Raw genomic sequence first — 18,526 nt, forward strand, 5'->3', positions numbered from 1 at the left:
AGGGGCTATGTTAGCAGGTGTTTGATTTTATAGTTAAAGTTATTACAATTATATGGAAAAAGGCAGAAGACTGACAGTGAGAGAACATTTATAGAGTTGGAAAAGTCAACATCCTCCTGAGTAAATCCATAAATGACTAAATAAAGCTTCATGAGTTGAAGTGTTATTTTAGTCCAGATCAATGTGAGGGAGCCACAGTCTCCACTGAGACAAAGTTAAATATCAATTAAAACTAAATCTTTGTACCAAGTGTTTTATTTATTTATTTAATATTTACCAAACTAAAATACACACAGCACGTAAAACCAGGTACATTTCGACCTTTCAGTCCTAAATTGCTGCATATGCGCTGATGAATCAGTTTAAAATCTTCAATTTTCTTATTGCTGAGGATCTTCTGGGGGCCAAAGACAGATGGCTGATAGCCTGCTTTGGTCTCACAGAGCTGGTATAACACAGAGCTCAAGACTAAACATTATTGGCAAACTTACTGTGAAATTGCGCATAACTTTATTAAAAATGATGTACCTTTTTGTTTTTGATCAATTAAAAGCTCTACTTTCAGGCCAAAAACAAACTTATTATTGAAATGGGTTGGTACAGTTATGAAAGAAAAAAGGCTAAAATGTCTATACACAGTTTGCTGCTTTTAGTAGTAAAATAGCAGAAGAAAAATATGAGAGCTCAGTAAGAGCCTTCTGTCGATAATCAATGACCGATAGCGATCACTGTGATGACTTATTCATCCATTTGCCTTTTTTTTTCTTAAGTAAGGATATCCCATCATCTGCTGTATTGTTAATTTTTTTAAAGCTGTCATGTGGCATGATGATAAAATTCAATCTTGTAGGGACAGGCACACTCAAATGCACTCAGCTTAAAATGCATGTTTTTGAACTGTGTGAGGAAAACTGAAGAAAATTAACCGACAGAGGCCCAGAGAGGAAAGTCAGGCCCATAAAGGCCCCACTCACCCAGTGGAGCATTGTGCTGCACTGTGTAAATCTAATAGCGTTACATTGCATAGTGATACATTTTTTTCAGTTTTCCTGCAGAATGAGTACTTTAGATGTTGACAGAAAAGTAGATTTACCTTGTAATGGCCTGATGTTCTAAATGCAGGGCTTTCACCTGCATGGAGCATTTTCAAATTCTTGCATTGGTGCTGTGTCTTGAGGACCTAAACACATCTTCAACCACTGCTTTTTAATGTTAATGTTTTCATGCATGAGCCTCATTGTCACATATATTTCAGGTCTGTATTAGAAAAGGAGCTGAGGGTGAACTGATACCCTGCTGGCTTCACACAACTCATAAACTTCTCTCTTCCACAGGAGCCCACAAAACTTCATGGCTGCCATCTGGTGGCAACATTATGTAGGCCTGTTAACTCCAGTGACACTGACATATTCATGTTGCAGGTGATACTCTAAACGAAGAAAAAAATGAACTCACTAAAAGACACAAACATGCCAGGTATATAAAGTTAGAGAACTGAAAACAAGTTTGATTAAATGCCAGTTAATGGCATGAACTTTATTAGGAGTTATTGCTGTGCAGGCAAAAATGTAAGCAATGTTGTACAGTAATCATAAATCAAAACTATTCTGGCTTTATAAGTGAACTTAAATCTAACATACACATGTCGTTAATGTACAGTCATAGTAAATAATTTATTTTATGTGATAAACGTGTGTTAGTTCCCATCACTTTATGCACATCATTAAAAACGTGTTGTTGTTTTTTTAAACTACATGAGTGTTAAAGCATTGGTATACACCGCAGACTGTATATAAATGTTTTATAAAATATATTTTATACATACAGTGATCAGAGTATTTGCCCAATACCTAATCAATAATTGGGCTTTTTTATTTTTTTGCATTTCTGTCACGTTTAAATGTTTTAGACCATAAAAAAAACATTTCAACATTTCATTCATTCAAGGAAAGAAAAATTATCCAAACCTAGCCCTGTGTGAAAAAGCCTGCTAAATGTGCCACCCTTGGCAGCAAGAACTGCAAATAACCATATGTGATAAATTGCAATGAGTCTTTATCATCGCTGTAGAGGAATTTTCGCCCACTCTTCTTTGCAGAATTGTTTTAATTCAGCTACACTGGAGATTTTTCAAGCTTGAACGGCCTGTTAAATGTCATCTCAATGCATCTTAAAAGGATTTAAGTGCAGACTTTGATTAGGCCAGGTTCGTCAGTGTTTCAACTTTTCTCCATTTGTGAATAATGGCTCTCATAGTGTCTTGATGCATGCTCAGTCATCCAGATAAGTAAATCCCCAAAAGCTGATTCTGTTCATCTGGACGTCCAGATGAACAGAATCAGCTTTTGGGGCTCTCACAGTGGTTCACTGGTGTCCAAAGCCTTAGAAATGGATCTGTTACCCTTTCAGAGAGGCTGCAACTTTGTCAAACTGGCTGTAGCCTGTAGGCTTCCTTGATTCAACAAGGTCGGGCTATAACCAAGCGTGGGAGTAACTGAACTCAGCTTTTAAAAAACTACATTTTAAAAATTGTCCGTTAAAGTAACCAGCTACAAAAAAATCGTAAAAAAAGACTCGCTAAAAATAAATAATAATAATAATAATAATAATAATAATAATAATAATAATAATAATAATGATAATAATAATAATAATAATAAGTTAATACTTAGCATGTATTCTTAGCATGTATTCTTAGCTCCTTTCCGTTTTAAAGAAAAGACGAGAGGAAAAAAACCAGACATTTAAACTACGTAACTTCCGGTAGAGTGGGCGTGGTTTAAGCTGTCAACTAACCGAAGAACAACAAAAACAACCCGACCGCAGAGGGGGGTTCTGCTAAAGGTGAGTTCTGCACTCTCAAAAATGTACCGTATCAGGTGCCAAATGGAGCACGCGCAGTGACCTGTGTCGCTAAGTTTGGAGGCCCAGATAGTGAGTTTGTTCCAACACTCAAAGAAATGTTTTTACAGATTTGAATTTACAGCCAACGTGTTGCACGCTTAGGTAAGCAGTAGTGTCGTTGGCTCGTGCTGTGCTAAAATGTTCAAACACACCAGGTTGCACTGTTACAATCTCAGATTCCAGTTTATTATCCTTAAGCTAGCGACATCATACAGCTAGGCCTCCGTCTGAGCAGTCAGCCCCCCACCCCACGAAACGACGCTCGTTATCTGACTGTAACACCGTTTCCCCGGACCCTGTTAAAAATATATCTGTTTAAAATAGCTTCGCGTATCAGCAACTGTGTGCAAGGTTTACAGTAAGACTTTTGACCTTCTTATGACTCTTTGTGGGTTGACGTTCAATTCGGGTAGCATTAATCCATTTCGTTGTTTGTTATTTTCTGAAAAACGTCATCTTTATTGACAGTTTGGTAGCATTGCAGGTTGAACTTCACCGCTATGAGCAGTAGCGAGCAGCTGATAATGTTTAACTTTTTATATATTACAAAATCTAACTTCCTGCCCATTGTGTACGCCGAATTGAGCAAATGGTGCTGAAGAAACATTTGAAACAAAAAGATTCCAGAAAAAAGTAACAAATTATAACAGGGGTTTAAAAGTGTGTGTTTAAACTGTACAAAACAATGACCTCAGGTTAGTCATGACATATGTCCATTAGAAGTTTTTCATTTCAGTGAATGGCTTCAGGGCTTTGCTGCTCCCCAGTTATACCACATAAACAGTTGTTTTCGTCTCAAGCACCCAACTGTCAGCTTACCTTTCCTGTCTTTGTCACATAAATGCACGTTTCACCACCTTTGATGTGGTGTCAACTCTGTCTTTCTTTGCATTTTTTTTCACATATTCTGGTTATTTTACGGCTGCAAGCTTAAAAATAAGTTTTCCCTGCTTATGTTTCTCGTCATTTTCTCACAGCAGGGACCGAGGCATGTGATCTGATGTGGTGTTGAAAACAATCTTTCCTTTGGTCTCTGCTACATCAGAGGTAAGAATCAGGTGGGATCTGTGTAATGAGAAACGATCTATGACAGAAACATCAGACAGAGTCCGGATGAAACACTCAGTCTTTTGACAAACACACTTCAGGTGGGCTCAGTTTAAGATGATCAGACTCCGTTTGTCTGAAACTGATAGGGCTGATCGGGGTTAAAGTGAGGCTGTTGAGTGCAAGGTGGACAGGCAGGGTCGAGAATGTATGTTGTTGTGATGTATGATTACCAGTTATTGAGCCTGCCTGGAGGGGTTTTTTGTCTATGGATTTTAAACCAATCCACACATTGAAAAAGCTACATTTTCTCTGGATTGAGTTAAACAGTTACTCATCAGATTAATCATTTTACAGCAAAAATGGCAACAGAAATTGTAATCATAGCAGAAAATGGGTTTCAGTAGGAACAGGTGGCTTCGCTGACAGCTGTGCACCTGCTCTCCTAAGTGCTGCTATGCCTCTCACGTTTCAGCTGTCTGTGACTTGTAGGTTATTCTGTGATGTTCGTGGGTTATTTTTAGACCTTTTTTTTATCTTTTAACACATGCACAGAAAAATGTAAAACATAGACAAGAAGTGTCAGCCAGCAGGAGGAGCAGGACTAAAGTTTGAGGTGGTTAAAGTGGAAGTCAGTGGTAGCACATTTGTGTCCCTTTGTTTAGCACTTTGAATGAAGGACAACCCAACACTATGGGGATAATGCCATGCACAGGCACTGGTTGGCCTTAACAGGATTTGGAGCAATCACAAGTGATTAATCAATGTTCATACCCCGAGTAATCCTGTCTTCTGAAACTTTCAGTTTATACTTATGTGTTAAATCTACAGCGTAGGTACGTCATAATTATATACCCTTATGAAACTCTGTTGTGACTACATTTCGGCGTGGTGTCAGCCACTTGTCTACAGGCTCTGCAAAGATTCAAGAAATCTAATTTGAGCTTTCGAATCACATGCAATTACAAAGTAGAACTGATTTGTTTATTCAATATGAGCAGCAATTAGTGATTGATCTGTGAACTTGTCAGTAAAGTGCTTACTGAGGTGGAACAATGACTGTGGAACCACTGCTATCGCCCCCTGGTGACCATTTAAAAGACAACTGGCTTAAAGCACGTCCACCAAGCATAGGCAATTTTCCCCAAGGGTCCACATGAGAAACTGGGAGTGCTGTGGAAGGCGGCACCAATTAGCTGAACTCAGTATTTAATTTCATCTCCTTCTGAACTTATCGGTGAAACCTTGCTCAACATTTTCAGATTCTCATGTGAACTTTTGGAGAAAATGAATTGCCCACCACTGCACATGGCCTTCCTGTTAGCTACAGGCCACTAATACCTATAGGTAAGGGGTGGGGAACTCCCACAGCTGATTTAAATCGCTAAATTACCTCCTCAATATGTCTTGAAGTTCTCCAGAGGCCTGGCAATGAACTAATCATTGGATTCGGGTGTGCTGACCCAGGGTGATATCTAAAACCTGCAGGACACCGGCCCTTGAGGCCTGTAGTTCCCCCACCCCTGTTATAGGTGATAGAAAGGTGATTCACTCAATTAATTTTGCATATGTGGGCTTTGAATGACAAATGTCCAGAGTAGAGGGCGCTTTATGCTTCTCCAGCTTCTTTCACAAATGCAGTTTCAGATGTCAGATTAGACCTTTCCTGTAGGTAAATTATTTAATCCACATGGTCACTCTGAGCTGTGTATAAGGAGCATTTTCATAGTGCCGAAGATTTTTTGGACAGTCACTGTGAGAGATGAGTTGTGCTGTGCTTTGAGTACATTGCACCAAAAGTATGTTTGTTTGTGGAGAATGTCAGCATAGGTGAAAACAGAAGCAGATGCTAACAAATGAAAAGCTTATCCCAATGGCTTTCTTTATTTATACAGGACTTTTATCAACAGCTACAAAATCTGCAAAAAAAAAAGTAATAAAAAGAAAAATGAAATAGAAACAAATTGAGGGGAAAAAAGAAGAAAATCTGGAAAAGTAGACTCTGGGAGGTGACTGTGCCCATAAAACACTGTGTGAGATTAGAACTTTAGAATTAGATCACCACGCCTGCTAAACGTATGTCCCATTCGAAATTCCTTAACAGACATCAGCCCCAAAAATCCAACACTGAGAATTCTCTAAACACCACGTTAGACATGCAGGTTACATGTAAATTAAGCAATACAATTTTGACACTTAAAGACCTAAAACTTCAGCAGGGTCACATATGTTTTGGGAGGAAACTTGATTTTCATACACATTGTTGATAAACAGTGTAAAATATCTCCAGCTTTATCCTTTAAAAGACATATGTAACAGCACTGAACTGTCCTGATGTAATTGTCATGTTAATCTTAAAAGCGTCTTTTTTTCCCCTTTGGTCTCTTACATGGATACCTGTTCAGGACTTGAGCCATGGAGTCCTCTGATGAAGATGAGGTGCGCACCTTTGTTCAAGTCCTCAGTGAGAAGTATAACCCTGAGAATTTCCCCTATGGCCAAGGCGTAGGAGTGGTTGTTCTGCCCAGGCCTCCAGGATCCCCTGTCAAAGGTGAGAGATGATAGAGCGAGCTATTTCAGGGCTGTGATGATGCCACGTGAGCAGTGTATCACTTGTGATAAGTTCAGCCCGGCATATATGCCTCTTTATTTGGAGTGTTGAGCTCTGAATGAGGGTCTGAACTGACTCGAGTTTCCTGTTTGCAGATCGCCTCTTCTTGCCCAGCGCACTGGTTCTGAATGACAGTGGAATCAGTAAAGCTGGCGACAGGCAAGACATCGCTGCTTCCTGCGCCCACGTGGTAGAGCTCGACCTGTCCCACAATCAGCTGAATGACTGGGGAGAGGTGGGTGTCTTGGAGTTTTATTTGAACTTAATAAGGTTTTTCATAAAAGCAGAGCCATCAGACAATTTAGTTGGAGTGCTGTCTGTATGCTACCATGTCAGCAGTTAAAAGGGCCTAAATGGACACTAGTACATGCTAGTCACAGGTTTATAAGATTAAGGTCTTTGTTTTGATGGTTATTTTGGTGTATTAAAAAATGAATACAACACATACAGATAAAAAAAAAATAGAAGTTAATCTCTCTTTATTGTTAGTAAGGATGCAAGCCTGGAATGTCAAACTCCTTTTACATTGTGGGCCACAAACAACCCACTTTGGTCTTGAGCGGGCTGAACCAGTAAAACTTCCCTTTCTGTCAGTAATAAGAAGTTTAACCACACTTTATTACTTTGGCATTGCATGAATGGCTGTGGGGGAGGTGTTTATCAGGAGGAAAAGCTATACTTAATACAGTTGAAAGTCCAAAAATGTATGCCCTCCTTCTCATTTTCCAAAGCCATCCAGTTGGCCAGTTTGGAGTCTTTGCCGGGCCGATTGTGCCCCTGGACTTTATGTTTGTAAGTTAACTGGAAAGCATGTCGATTTTTAGATGGTTATTCACTGATTCCATCTAGTCTCCATTCATCATTCATTCTTTTCTTTTTGTTTGCTTGCATATGTACTGTTAATAATTAAGTTCTTAAGGTTGGGTTGTGCTGCATTGTCATTTAGCCGTGACTACGAAACAAAGGCCCCTTAAAAAAGTTGCACAGCCCTTGTTATCCCCCTCTCACAGTGCTGTTTGTTATTCAGCCGAGTGATACCGTGATGAGGGCTGTAGGCACAGTTCCCGTCTGCTGTGCCAGCTGGAACACCTGGTACCTCTCAGGTTAACTGGAGTACTCATTTATTAATAAGCAGGGTTGGATACATTTTTTTGTATGAACCAATAAATACATACACCACATATTCATTTAATATAATAATCTCTTCTTCTGTCATTCGCATGGGTTTAGCATTAAGTATTTTATTTGCCATCTAGAAGCCAAAGGTGCTAGCTCACCAGATGCTACTGATGTGGATTAATTATCAGCTTTTTAAACAGAATGAAGGACAATGTGAACACGGTACAGAAACACTTTAAAAATATGCCTGTTCAAGACTATCTATGGGTTATATTTAAAGATGGATGACTTGGAACTTACCTAGAATTTAAACCGCTGTATCGCATCATACAGCTTATTTATGTGTACTAGAGTTATCTAGCTAATCAACAAGCTCTGAAAATAATGGTTTTCAAAGTAAAAGTGTTTTGAAAAGCTCTGTAACTTGTTTCTTCTTTTTCTTTGTTCTGTTTCCTGATGCTCCTGGTTTTGCCAGATCGGCACCATCGTTTCCAGCATCCCACACCTGGACTTCCTCAATCTGAGCATGAACCCGCTAAGCGGCGTGCAGCTGGAGCCGAACATGGCCGAGGTTTTTTCCAGGGTCCGACGACTGGTCCTCATTAACACACAAGTCAGCTGGGACACTGTTCACACACTCACGCAGCACACACCAGAGTAAGTGACAAAGCATGGGAAAAGGTTTTATGTTCTTTTATTTGTGGCAATGAGAGAATTTGTATATTTTTGTCTAACCGTCTGCATATATAGAGATTCTCTCTGCAGTCCTGTGCAAAACTAAGTACACCCCTACTGCTTCCATGGGAGGTATGAGAATAAGTAGCAGCCAGTTGCTAATGGGACACATTTAACTGATCATAAGCAAATGTGAGCACCTCTGAAAAAGCAGACGTTTTGGTAGCTTACTGCTAAGGGGATGTCTGAGCAAATTCACTCCAGACTGAGCAATACTCAGAGAAACTGATAAAAGCCCAAGAGCTACATCTCAGACTCTACAGCCCTCAATTAGTGTGTAAAATTGGAAAGTTCGTGACAACACGATTTTTTTTAAACTGAACTTGTTAGTAAGGGTTTCCGGGCTTCTTCACTCTAAAACAAACATGGCAGGAATGTTTAGGTTTGCTGAAGTTGACAAAACTACAACAGAATGACTAAAAAAGAAAACAATGAAGATGTTTCAAAGGAGTCAAAGTCCAGAACTCAATCAAGCTGTGTTGGGAGATGTGTATTAAAGAATGCCCACAGACCTCAATGTTGTAAAGAAGAGTGTGCCAGTAGTCCTTCAGTGATGTGAGAGATGACTCTTAAAAACAATTACCTCACATAATTGTTGCTAATGTGGCTCTACAAGCTACTAAGTCATACTGAATCACTTAGTTTTTCGTGCCACTCTGACCACTCAAAACATTAGCGAGCAGATTAGTGATGCGTTCCTTCTTTATCTTGAGCACACAGATGTACTCAGACTCAACAGGAATTCCAGGAAGTCATGCCCCACCTTGCCATGTTTAGGGAGGTTGGGTTGACGCATGAGGAGTAATGGTTGGTTGGTTTAGCCACAAAAGAAGAAATCTTTTCAATTTTCGTCAACAAGCCAGGGCTGTGCCAGATCCAGTCAGCAGGAGCCTTGTTATCATGGCTCTGAATAGGTAGATGTCTTCAACGTCCTCCAATGTGAGTGTTGCCAGGCTCGTTCCACTGAAAGACTGTCGTGTATCCAGCAGCAACGATCAGGCTCCCCCACGCCCAAGTACCTCGTCGAGAGGGTGTCAATAGTGTTTAATATAATTCGGTCCAATTTTATTTATATAAATCCAAATCACAACAACAACAGTCACCTCAAGGCGCTTTAGATTATGGAGACCAGTTGATCAAATACATAATTCCTTGTTGTTGTGTTTTTAGAGAACCAGACAGAAGAGAGTCTCTGAGAGTTAGACGAGACTAGACAAAGACAAGAGAAGCCAAGCAGGAAGATAAGGGAGGGAGAGGAGACAGGAGAAGATGCGGCCGCCTCCGCTGAGAGCAAAGGGAGAGAAATATATATAGAAATCTCATAAAATAAAATTCTTTACAGTTTTCAGAATCAGGTTTTGGTTATATTGTAACTTTAGGACCTGGTCCTTCAGAAGCCTTTTACTCCTTCTATCCTCATAAATGGAGCCAAGGCGCCATAAATATGAGGCATTAAGAGAAAAAACCGTGACTGCACTAGTTTCTAAACCCTGATTACTTCCCTGCACACACATTTTTACTTTATGTTGATTCCCCTCATACAAATCCATTTGCTTTACTATTTAACAGCATTTAATTAAAACCACATCACTTGGCAGCTTAGAGAAATTATTTGCCATGTACTTAGGGCTTTTTAGTGTCTTTAGCTGTAAACAGGGTAGAGAACTCAGGACATATGGTGACAATTGGAAACACGATAACAGTTGCCTTATTCTTTTGAAGAATCAAAAGCACCTTAATGCATATTACACAGATTGTACAAAGAATCTTTGATGTCCTCAAAAATGCCAGTTTCCTTGCACCTCATCTTCCAGGCTGGAGGAGCTCTTCCTGTGTCTGAACGGCTACAACAGCGTGTCAGAATCTCAGACGCCATGCCCGTCGCTACGCCTGCTGCAGATTACAGATAACCAGCTGCAGGACTGGGCAGAAGTGAGGAAGTTTGGGCTGCTGTACCCCAATTTGAGCACACTGGTGCTGGCCAATAACAGCGTGGACTCTGTGGGAGACACCAAGGAGACACTGGAGCACCTCTTCCCCAACCTGCGTAGCATCAACCTCAACAATTCAGGTCGGAGTCCTAAAAGTCTTTTAATCTGTCTGTATTCAGTGCAAGGTGTGAACAAATAGCCCTATAACTCGTTATGTTTATTATTATTATTATGGTTGTTGTTGTTGTTATTCAGGTCTTAGTAAATGGATCGACATTGAAAGGCTGAATTTCTTTCCCAAACTGGTGGAGGTCAAAGCAAAGGGAATCCCTTTACTGCAGTCTTACAGCACCGAGGAGAGACGTAGCCTCCTTTTAGCACAGTAAGTCTGAAGCTGTGTGCTCGTTTGTTCAGTAACTTCATCATCGAAATACTCAGTGAGCACTTTTAACACCCGACTGCTGCACCTGCCCTCAGGCTGCCCTCCGTAATGGTGCTGAACGGGGGTGCCGTGTCTAATGGTGAGAGAGAGGATGCTGAGAGGTTCTTCATCAGATACTACCAGGACTGTCCAGAGCAGGAGCGTCCCGAGAGGTGGAGCATCATCCACACATACATTTTTCACTGCACACATAATCATAGTAATAAGTTTCCTCATGGATAATAATAATAATTCAAAGCTGCGGCTGACTGCTGACGCTGTAGTAACTAGTCGAAGTGGACGAGGAATAATATGTAGTCTCAAAACGACACTTTGCATATGCAGTGGTGCTGATGGCCAGCTAAGCTGCGTGGGTAGAAGTTGGCGTTAGGAAACTGTGTGAATTGTGAATTTATCGTTAAATAAAATTAGCCATTAGCTTTATTTCTTCTTTTTTACTTTTTGAGTGATTTTTTTGGGATCATTTAAGTTTGTTAACTTAGTGATCTGCATCCTAAAACTAGGTAGAAAATTAACATGTAACTAAATTTCAAAGGCACACACTCTCCAGGTGGAAAGGATCATTTGTAGCCGGTGTTTTGAGAAACCGTCCTACTTTGGCAAATCGTCCTACCCATATTATAATTTGACGGCGACCTAACCATAACCATAAGAAATATTCACAATGGGTTAAAAAAAATGATGTAAATTTGGGGTTTGTGTTACGCGTATGCGCAGAAACAACGGGTGGGATGGTTTGTGAGGTAGGATAGATTCCCAGAACGCCGGTTCTCATTTCGTGGCCATATTTCACCAACAGGTTTTGTACAAAAAAAGTCTAAAACTCAGAGATATTCAGTTAAACAATCTTCTTCTTTCAGATGTTTCCTTTAGGGGTCATCACCATCTAACCCTATCCCTAGCGTCCTCCTCTCCATGTGCTTCTTCACTATATCGATGAACTTTCTGTGAGGTCTTCCTCTCTTCCTCCTCCCTGGCAGCTCAATATTTAGCATCATTTGTCCAGTGTATCCACTCTCTCTTCTCTCCCAAACTATCTGAGCCTCGCCTCTCTAACTTTATCTCCAAAGTGCTGAACTTGAGCTGTCCCTCTGACATCCTCGTTTTTAATCATTTCCATTTTGGTCACTGCCAGTGAAAACCTGAGCATCTTCAGCTCGGCCTCCTGTCTTTTTGGCAGTGCTACTGTCTCCAAGCTATACATTGTAGCAGCTTTCGGTACCATCTTAAAACCCTGTCCCTTTCACTCCTCTCACAAATCACCCCTGACACTCGCCTCCACCTTACTCCACCCTGACTGCACTTTGTTTTTCACATCTCTTGTGCACTGTCTTGCTTTAGATGGTTGAGCCTGGTTCTGCCAGAGGTTTTTTTCCTGTTAAAAGGGAGTTTTTCCTCCCCACTGTCGCCAAAGTGCTTGCTCATAGTGTGTAATATGATTGTTGGGGTTTTCTCTGTATTGTTGTAGGAATTTTACCTTACGATTTTAAGCTTTTAGTTGACTGTTGTTGTAATTTGGTGCTATATAAATAAAACTGAACTGAATTGAATGTAGCTGAGTTTAAACCATTGGGAAGAAGAATCAGTGTTGGTCAGATTTTACTGAAGTTTTTATCAAAGTCACATTTATCGATTTGTGGGCAGTAACCCTTGAGTGGTGATGGATTGTGAGCCTGATGAGCTACTACAGCACTGACATCCTTTGGCTTGAGAAAATAGCTAGCATGATAAATTAAAAAATATATTGTGTAGTATTATGTTGATCAATAAATTGTGGTTGTTGTTTTTTTTTTCAGCTCTAAAATTTACATCAGATTGTTTTCATCAACTTTATTACAACATTCAAATGAGACATTTAGAGTAAAATTCATATTGAAAGTCTTCACTAAATACCTTAAATATGGAGCACAAGGTGCCAGCACTGGCTTTCAACTAGAAAGCTAAGCGGCATTTACGTTTGCATTATATTCATATGGGAACACCTGCTAACTCATAGCATTAGCAACCAATCTCCATCCCTGTCCTCAGTTTGGGTCCAGCATACTATATGGTTTTTTTGCGGGGGGAGGTTGGAAGCCTTCCTCGGGGGGGCTCGCAGGGGTGAAATAATTCACCAACTGCATTCCACTTAACCTCAGCAGAATGTTGGGGAGGGATTTCTGGAGGAAGGTGTAGTCCCTGACTGGGGGAAACTAACCTTTGGGAGACAATGCCACCACTCTCTCCCTGCTCAATGAGTCCTTTGTGCTGGGAATTCTCTGATTGGGAAAACTGATACACCAGGTAGCAGGTTGTTTTTTTTATGTATACACCTACTCTGTCAACCTGAAGCCTTAATTTGAGAAATTTGATTTGTTTTCTGATGTCACATGAGCTGTCACAGCTCTCCTGGCTATAAATTATTTTATTAACTGTGGCAGAACCTGTTTGTCCATCAGGAGCAGTTAATAGTTATTTTATTTTTATGTTAAACACATTCATCGCCATCTAAAAACTTCATTTTCTTTGTGTTCAGCTTCATCGCTCTGATTTTATTTTCTTCCATCAAGCGTTGCGTTTGCGGTGTTGGTTTGGGAGGGGTTCGGTGTAGGTCCAGGGTCGGGTATAACCGTGACTGTGCATGTGCATGCGGGTGTTATCGGGGTGTCAGACACACTCAGTAGGCAGTGAGCGCACAGCTATCCCCTTTCCTTTCGGATGAGGCTGCGGCCTCGCTACCCCGAGAGATCAGAGCTCTGCAGGTGGGTCACAGCCTCTCAAGTGAACACATCTGACACAGCCTGGCTTTGAGTAACTATAAACGTGTTCTCAAACCATAAACTGGACTAACTGAGATGGATACACCCCAACAATTCCTTGAAAAAAATGGGAAAGGGAAGAAAACGGCACTGGACAGGAAGGATTAGTGGCGAGAAAGAGTAGAGGCAAGGGTTAAAAAAGAAACCAGAGAGTCGGCGTATCCGGTGAATTAGCAGTTAGTGGGTTTAGAGCCACAGTCTCAGGGAAAGACGTGGGAAAATTTACATTTTAACTTTTTGAGGTGCTCATACGTTCAAGTAAATAACTGGAGAAATGAGAGAATGAGTCGATGAAATGCCAAAACAGGAGAGCTCGGCTACATGGTGTCTCTTGGCTTCACAGTCTTGTAATTTCCTCTGGAGGAATCAAAGAATGCCAAAATGACAGTTGGAATGTCGGCTTCTTATCACCTGCAGCATTGTTTGCCCCATTATACCATGCTTACCACGTTAAATGAAGCCTCTTCGGTAAATGGCTTCTCTTAGAATGGCACTTTGTGCACTGTGGCCTTAGTGGAGAATTCCCAGGGTGGACTGCAAGTTTGGCCAGAAAATCCCAGGGCCGGGGCAGCGGCTTTGTGGAGGAGTTTTGGGGAGGGAAGTGAAATTGCTTTGATTGGCCCAGCTGTTACAGTAGCTTTGAAAGCACAGGCCTTTTCTCCTGGATTTTATTTAATCGTTCCTGGGGCCTTATCTCGAACACGCATTCCCCTGAGATGGCTGAGAGCTTTCTCACGGCAAGCAAGTGGCAGACAACTCGGTGTTTCTCTGCCTCTTAAACACTCATAGCTTGTTTCCATAACCCTGAGTTTAAAGTCTTTTTAAAAAAACTGAAACATCTTAAATATACTTGCTGTTTCTATTTCACACCTGTACTTCATCTAAGAGGGGAAAAAAAGAGGATGTATAACCTGTGAGTCTGAAAAGTGAAGCCAGTGTTGAACAGCCTTTTACCTGCATTCTTCATAACAGCCAGCAGAGGGCACAAAGAGAAGTCTTGTCCTATACAAGTCTATAAGAAGATTGCCCTGCTTTTAACTTGATTCATGACCTCATGAAGCATTTTCACAATGACTTTATCATCTCTGTCTTTAGTTTTAAGTGTTATTTTGTACAGCTTGTTGTTAAATTTCTAGATTTTGATTCCATTTAGAGTAAATCAGTGCTAAAACACAGTGTGATTGTGACTGATAATCTTTTTCCATCAGAGGGCAGGGTGGAGCCGTAGACCAAGCTGCTCTTTTAATGTCGAAATGAAGCCTTTGAAACAGGAGTCTACATCCTATCATTGGTACAGGGTGTATGTTATTTACCATAGCAACAATGGGAGGGAAAAAGGCAAAGAGACACTGTGGTCTACCTTTAAAACGCCATTATGTGTTATCATGATTATTTTTTATTATTTTCCATATATTCGTAGAATAACATGCAGACATGTCTGACAAACTCATTTTTCAGTAAGTTTTGGCAAATATTCAAAAATTATATGTATATAATGAGCTAGTTAGCGGTTAGCATACCCTGGAAAATCCTCCTTTCTGAAACTTAGAATGGGTGCATTTATAAAAGGGTCTTAATGTTTTATTCAGAAAGACCTGAACTGAGTGGATGACTTTGGCAGGAAAGTATTTCTAGAGGCCAGGCCTGAGGGCTGTTTTCCCATAGACTCGTATACTACCAGTCTTTTTGCAGTCATAGATATCACTACCTCCTTGCAATTATAAAAAAATGAAAATTTAAGGGGTTTTTCACACCTGCACTGTTTAGGCCGTGTAAATCAAATTCTGGTCTTTTTTATTTAATTTATAGCCAGAACATAATCTGGCCTCCATCCAACCCCAACTACCAGGTGTGCGCTGCTAGTTTGTGCTAAATGCCTCCTCGTAGTCAGATGTGCTTTGCTTCCTAGGATGCGGCAGAAGACCATACACATGCAGAGAGCTCAAACTGTAGCAGCTAGCTGTGGAATAAACCAAGGGTTTAGAAGACAGCATTTTCCTTCATTGGCCAATAAGCAGAATGCCTGCTCTGCCATGGTTTGTGGTGATGCATTTTTGGTTGACTTGGAGTTTTCTCTCTGTAAAAAGAAACAAAGCCATGAGTAAAAGCCACAAGTTTACAAATTCATCAGCTGATTAAGACTAAAGAAACTAGAGGTGTTAAAACACCCTGAGATACTTTGCAAGGGCCTCACTTTTCAGAGACTGTAATCACTGCCATGTCTGAGAAACACCATACTTTGTGTGGTGGATTTCAAGTGTATGTCTTGTAGGAGTTTGTGTGTCTTTGCTGTATGCTGTATCTGATGTCATTCAGTTGAGCTGATAACAAATAAAAAAATAACACGAGCTCTGCTTTGTTGCAGGTACCGTATCCTTGTGTCCAAATATGGCCACCTGGCTCCATTGGCTGAGGTAGACCTGAGACCCCGCCTCACCATGGTGGTTGTTCGCTGGGGTGACAGGGTGGAGACAGTCAGCCTGCGTCTGGAGCAAACAGTGGGTGACCTAAAAAAACACCTTAAGGGTCTGCTGCAGCTGCCCAATGGGATGAGGCTCTTCTACATCGACCGAGAGATGTGTTCAATATTTGGACCCGAGGAGCTGAAGTGCGGCACCCGGGCCCTGCATTCCTACGGCATTCGAGACGGGGACGAGATCCTGGTAGTGCCCAGAGACAAAAGCCGCTGCAGCTCCTCGGGTCTTTGAGTCGGGAGGTTCTCCACTTTTGGATGACTTGGATTGGAGGAATTGTAGAAATGATAAATTACTGGATATTAAGCTTTTGACTTGAACCCTTTTTTTAGATATCAAAAAAGGGTGGGTGTTTTTGATGGTAAAGAGGTTTGCTGTCCAAAATCTTGATCACATTTATGCAATAGTACATTTGCACATAGTTGTTTGATATTTACAAAGACTTGAATGCAAGTCGCACATTTCTGTGCTTCATGTGGCTTGAGTTACAAGTGCAGTTTACATCTTATTGATGAAGCATAAAGATCAAAAAGTTCTAGGACTGCTCCCTTAATGGCCAAAAAACCATACCTGACTCGAATTTTGGCCGTCCTCCCCTTCAGGGTCTTCCACATGTGCACCTCTGGATAAATATCAGTCTTGTTATGACCACTTCCACTTGTTCCTTTGTTTGCTGGATATCTTTTGCAGTCAAAACAGCAGTCATTCAGCTTGAATTTAATTTTTGGGAAAACAATGGAAATTGCAGGAAGGCAGAGCTGGTAGACTTAAGATCCATGTGCCATGCATATGTCATATGCGTTACAATCCAGGTCCTTCCCCTTGAATATTGGCCATCAAGACATTATAGTAGATCTCATGGTCTTTAATAGTGGACTGGATAACCTTGGAGGATGCCAAGAACGTGTGGGCATCATCCTCTCTGCTATTTTTACCTGATGTTAGACTTTTAGGCTTGAAAACTGGACTGTTTGTTGAAATACTGTTTGTTTAAGCAAGTCCAAGGAAAGGCAAGTGCAGGTGGTAAGAGCGGGCGCATCCAAAGAAAGCCACCGCGCTAATGTGATCGGGATAGGTACAAGAACACAACCTCGAAGGGGAGTTCAGCCAAATTTATATCTGGTGTGTTTTTAGATTTTTAGGGGCTGCAGAATATTAAGATCATACTTCCCTTCATACAACTGTCTTTAATTTTTTTTTTTTAATTGCTTCCCTTATTATGAATTAAATGCATAAATTGCACACCAATTTCAAAACTAAAATCATCTTATAATTAAAGCATTTGAAGGGTTAAAACAGACCTTCTAATCCCTACTGTTGATATTTCTGCACCAAACTGAGAACGAATTAATGATTGCAACTAATCAGGCTTTAATCATGGTCTTTTTTTTGTAGTGCCAAGGTTTTGTAAATTGGGTACCATCCATATTTGCACTGCATTTAAAAAAATGACGTTTTATTTACATTTTCATGATGATGACAGCCTCAAAGCGCTTTTCTAACCATTATTTAAGCGGAGAAGATTTTGTTTTGTTTTGATTTCCTGCAGGAAGAGTGTGTAGATAAGCAGCACATGTAATTCCCTACTTCTCCTTGGTGCCCAGCTTAGACTTTTTCCACGCGATTGTAGTGAAATATCCCAGAATAACCTGCAAGCTGATGCATAAATGCCATGTGTTGGGTGTAACGTGCACGCGCACACACACACACTTGGATACCTCTCAGTCGAGACGCCCTGGCAGAAAGACGAGACATGTCTGAGGTGAGCTCGGGTCTGGGACAGAGAAAAGAAGGAGTGTTGATGCTCAAGTTACCGCAGGTCTTCTGGCTGTCCTGCGCATGAATGGAGCGGCAAGAGCAGCTGAGAAGCGCTGAGGCTCACTCTGTATGGTAACCACACACCAGCTGCTGTGTCACGGACACTTCCGCTGGATTTAAGTTGGAACAGGTTCACCAAACAGCTTCTTGGCCCTCACCGGTCCACCCGAGTCTCTCTCCTTTACATTTCCATCTCACGGACACCCAAACTTGTAGTTTGCGCTGTTTCGCAGGTCCTGGTGTTTTGAGCTTTCAGCAGGAATTTTTCAACCTATCTTATCGCCTGAACATTTATTTTACTTTAGCTGACGAGACTTTGGCTGTGTTTTACCAGCTGGAGCATTACAGATGTAGTCACTTAAACTATGTGTCATAACAATAATGGTGCATTTTTTTCACGTGTTCGTTGGTAGCAAGTGAAGTTATTTGGAGTTAAGTCATTGTTGCTGTGGTTCTTTCTCTAATTTAGACTCTAATTAGAGCTCCCAGGTCAAAATGCTTCTCTTGAGCGTCCGCAAATAAAGTGTTTTGTTGTGCTTATGCAAGCATGTGAACATGTGCTGGGGTGCACTTGTCCTGCGGCAGGCTCACAGTGCCATCTGGACTGACAGATTTTCTTTGTGTAGTAGATGACTGGAGATCTCTTT

At 40.9% G+C, this 18,526-nt stretch overlaps 1 protein-coding gene across 2 annotated transcripts; it reads left to right on the plus strand.

The window, feature by feature from the left end:
• The first annotated feature begins 2,762 nt into the window (after window positions 1-2,762).
• tbcelb (tubulin folding cofactor E-like b) lies at window positions 2,763-18,197 on the plus strand. 2 transcript variants are annotated; one of them, XM_006785096.2, is made up of 9 exons: window positions 2,763-2,844; window positions 3,882-3,951; window positions 6,357-6,502; window positions 6,658-6,797; window positions 8,157-8,338; window positions 10,231-10,487; window positions 10,603-10,729; window positions 10,825-10,941; window positions 15,953-18,197. In XM_006785096.2, the coding sequence occupies exons 3-9, from the start codon at window positions 6,367-6,369 to the stop codon at window positions 16,293-16,295; spliced, it is 1,302 nt and encodes a 433-aa protein (XP_006785159.2). In that variant the 5' UTR covers window positions 2,763-2,844; window positions 3,882-3,951; window positions 6,357-6,366; the 3' UTR covers window positions 16,296-18,197. The 2 variants fall into 2 exon arrangements, with proteins under 2 accessions (XP_006785159.2, XP_087703597.1); XM_087847471.1 differs by having other exon boundaries at window positions 2,805-2,844; window positions 3,885-3,951.
• The last annotated feature ends 329 nt before the right edge of the window (window positions 18,198-18,526 follow it).

This window comes from Neolamprologus brichardi, chromosome 10, assembly GCF_056152115.1.
Source record: "Neolamprologus brichardi isolate AB-2024 chromosome 10, ASM5615211v1, whole genome shotgun sequence".
Taxonomy (NCBI): Eukaryota; Metazoa; Chordata; class Actinopteri; order Cichliformes; family Cichlidae; genus Neolamprologus; species Neolamprologus brichardi.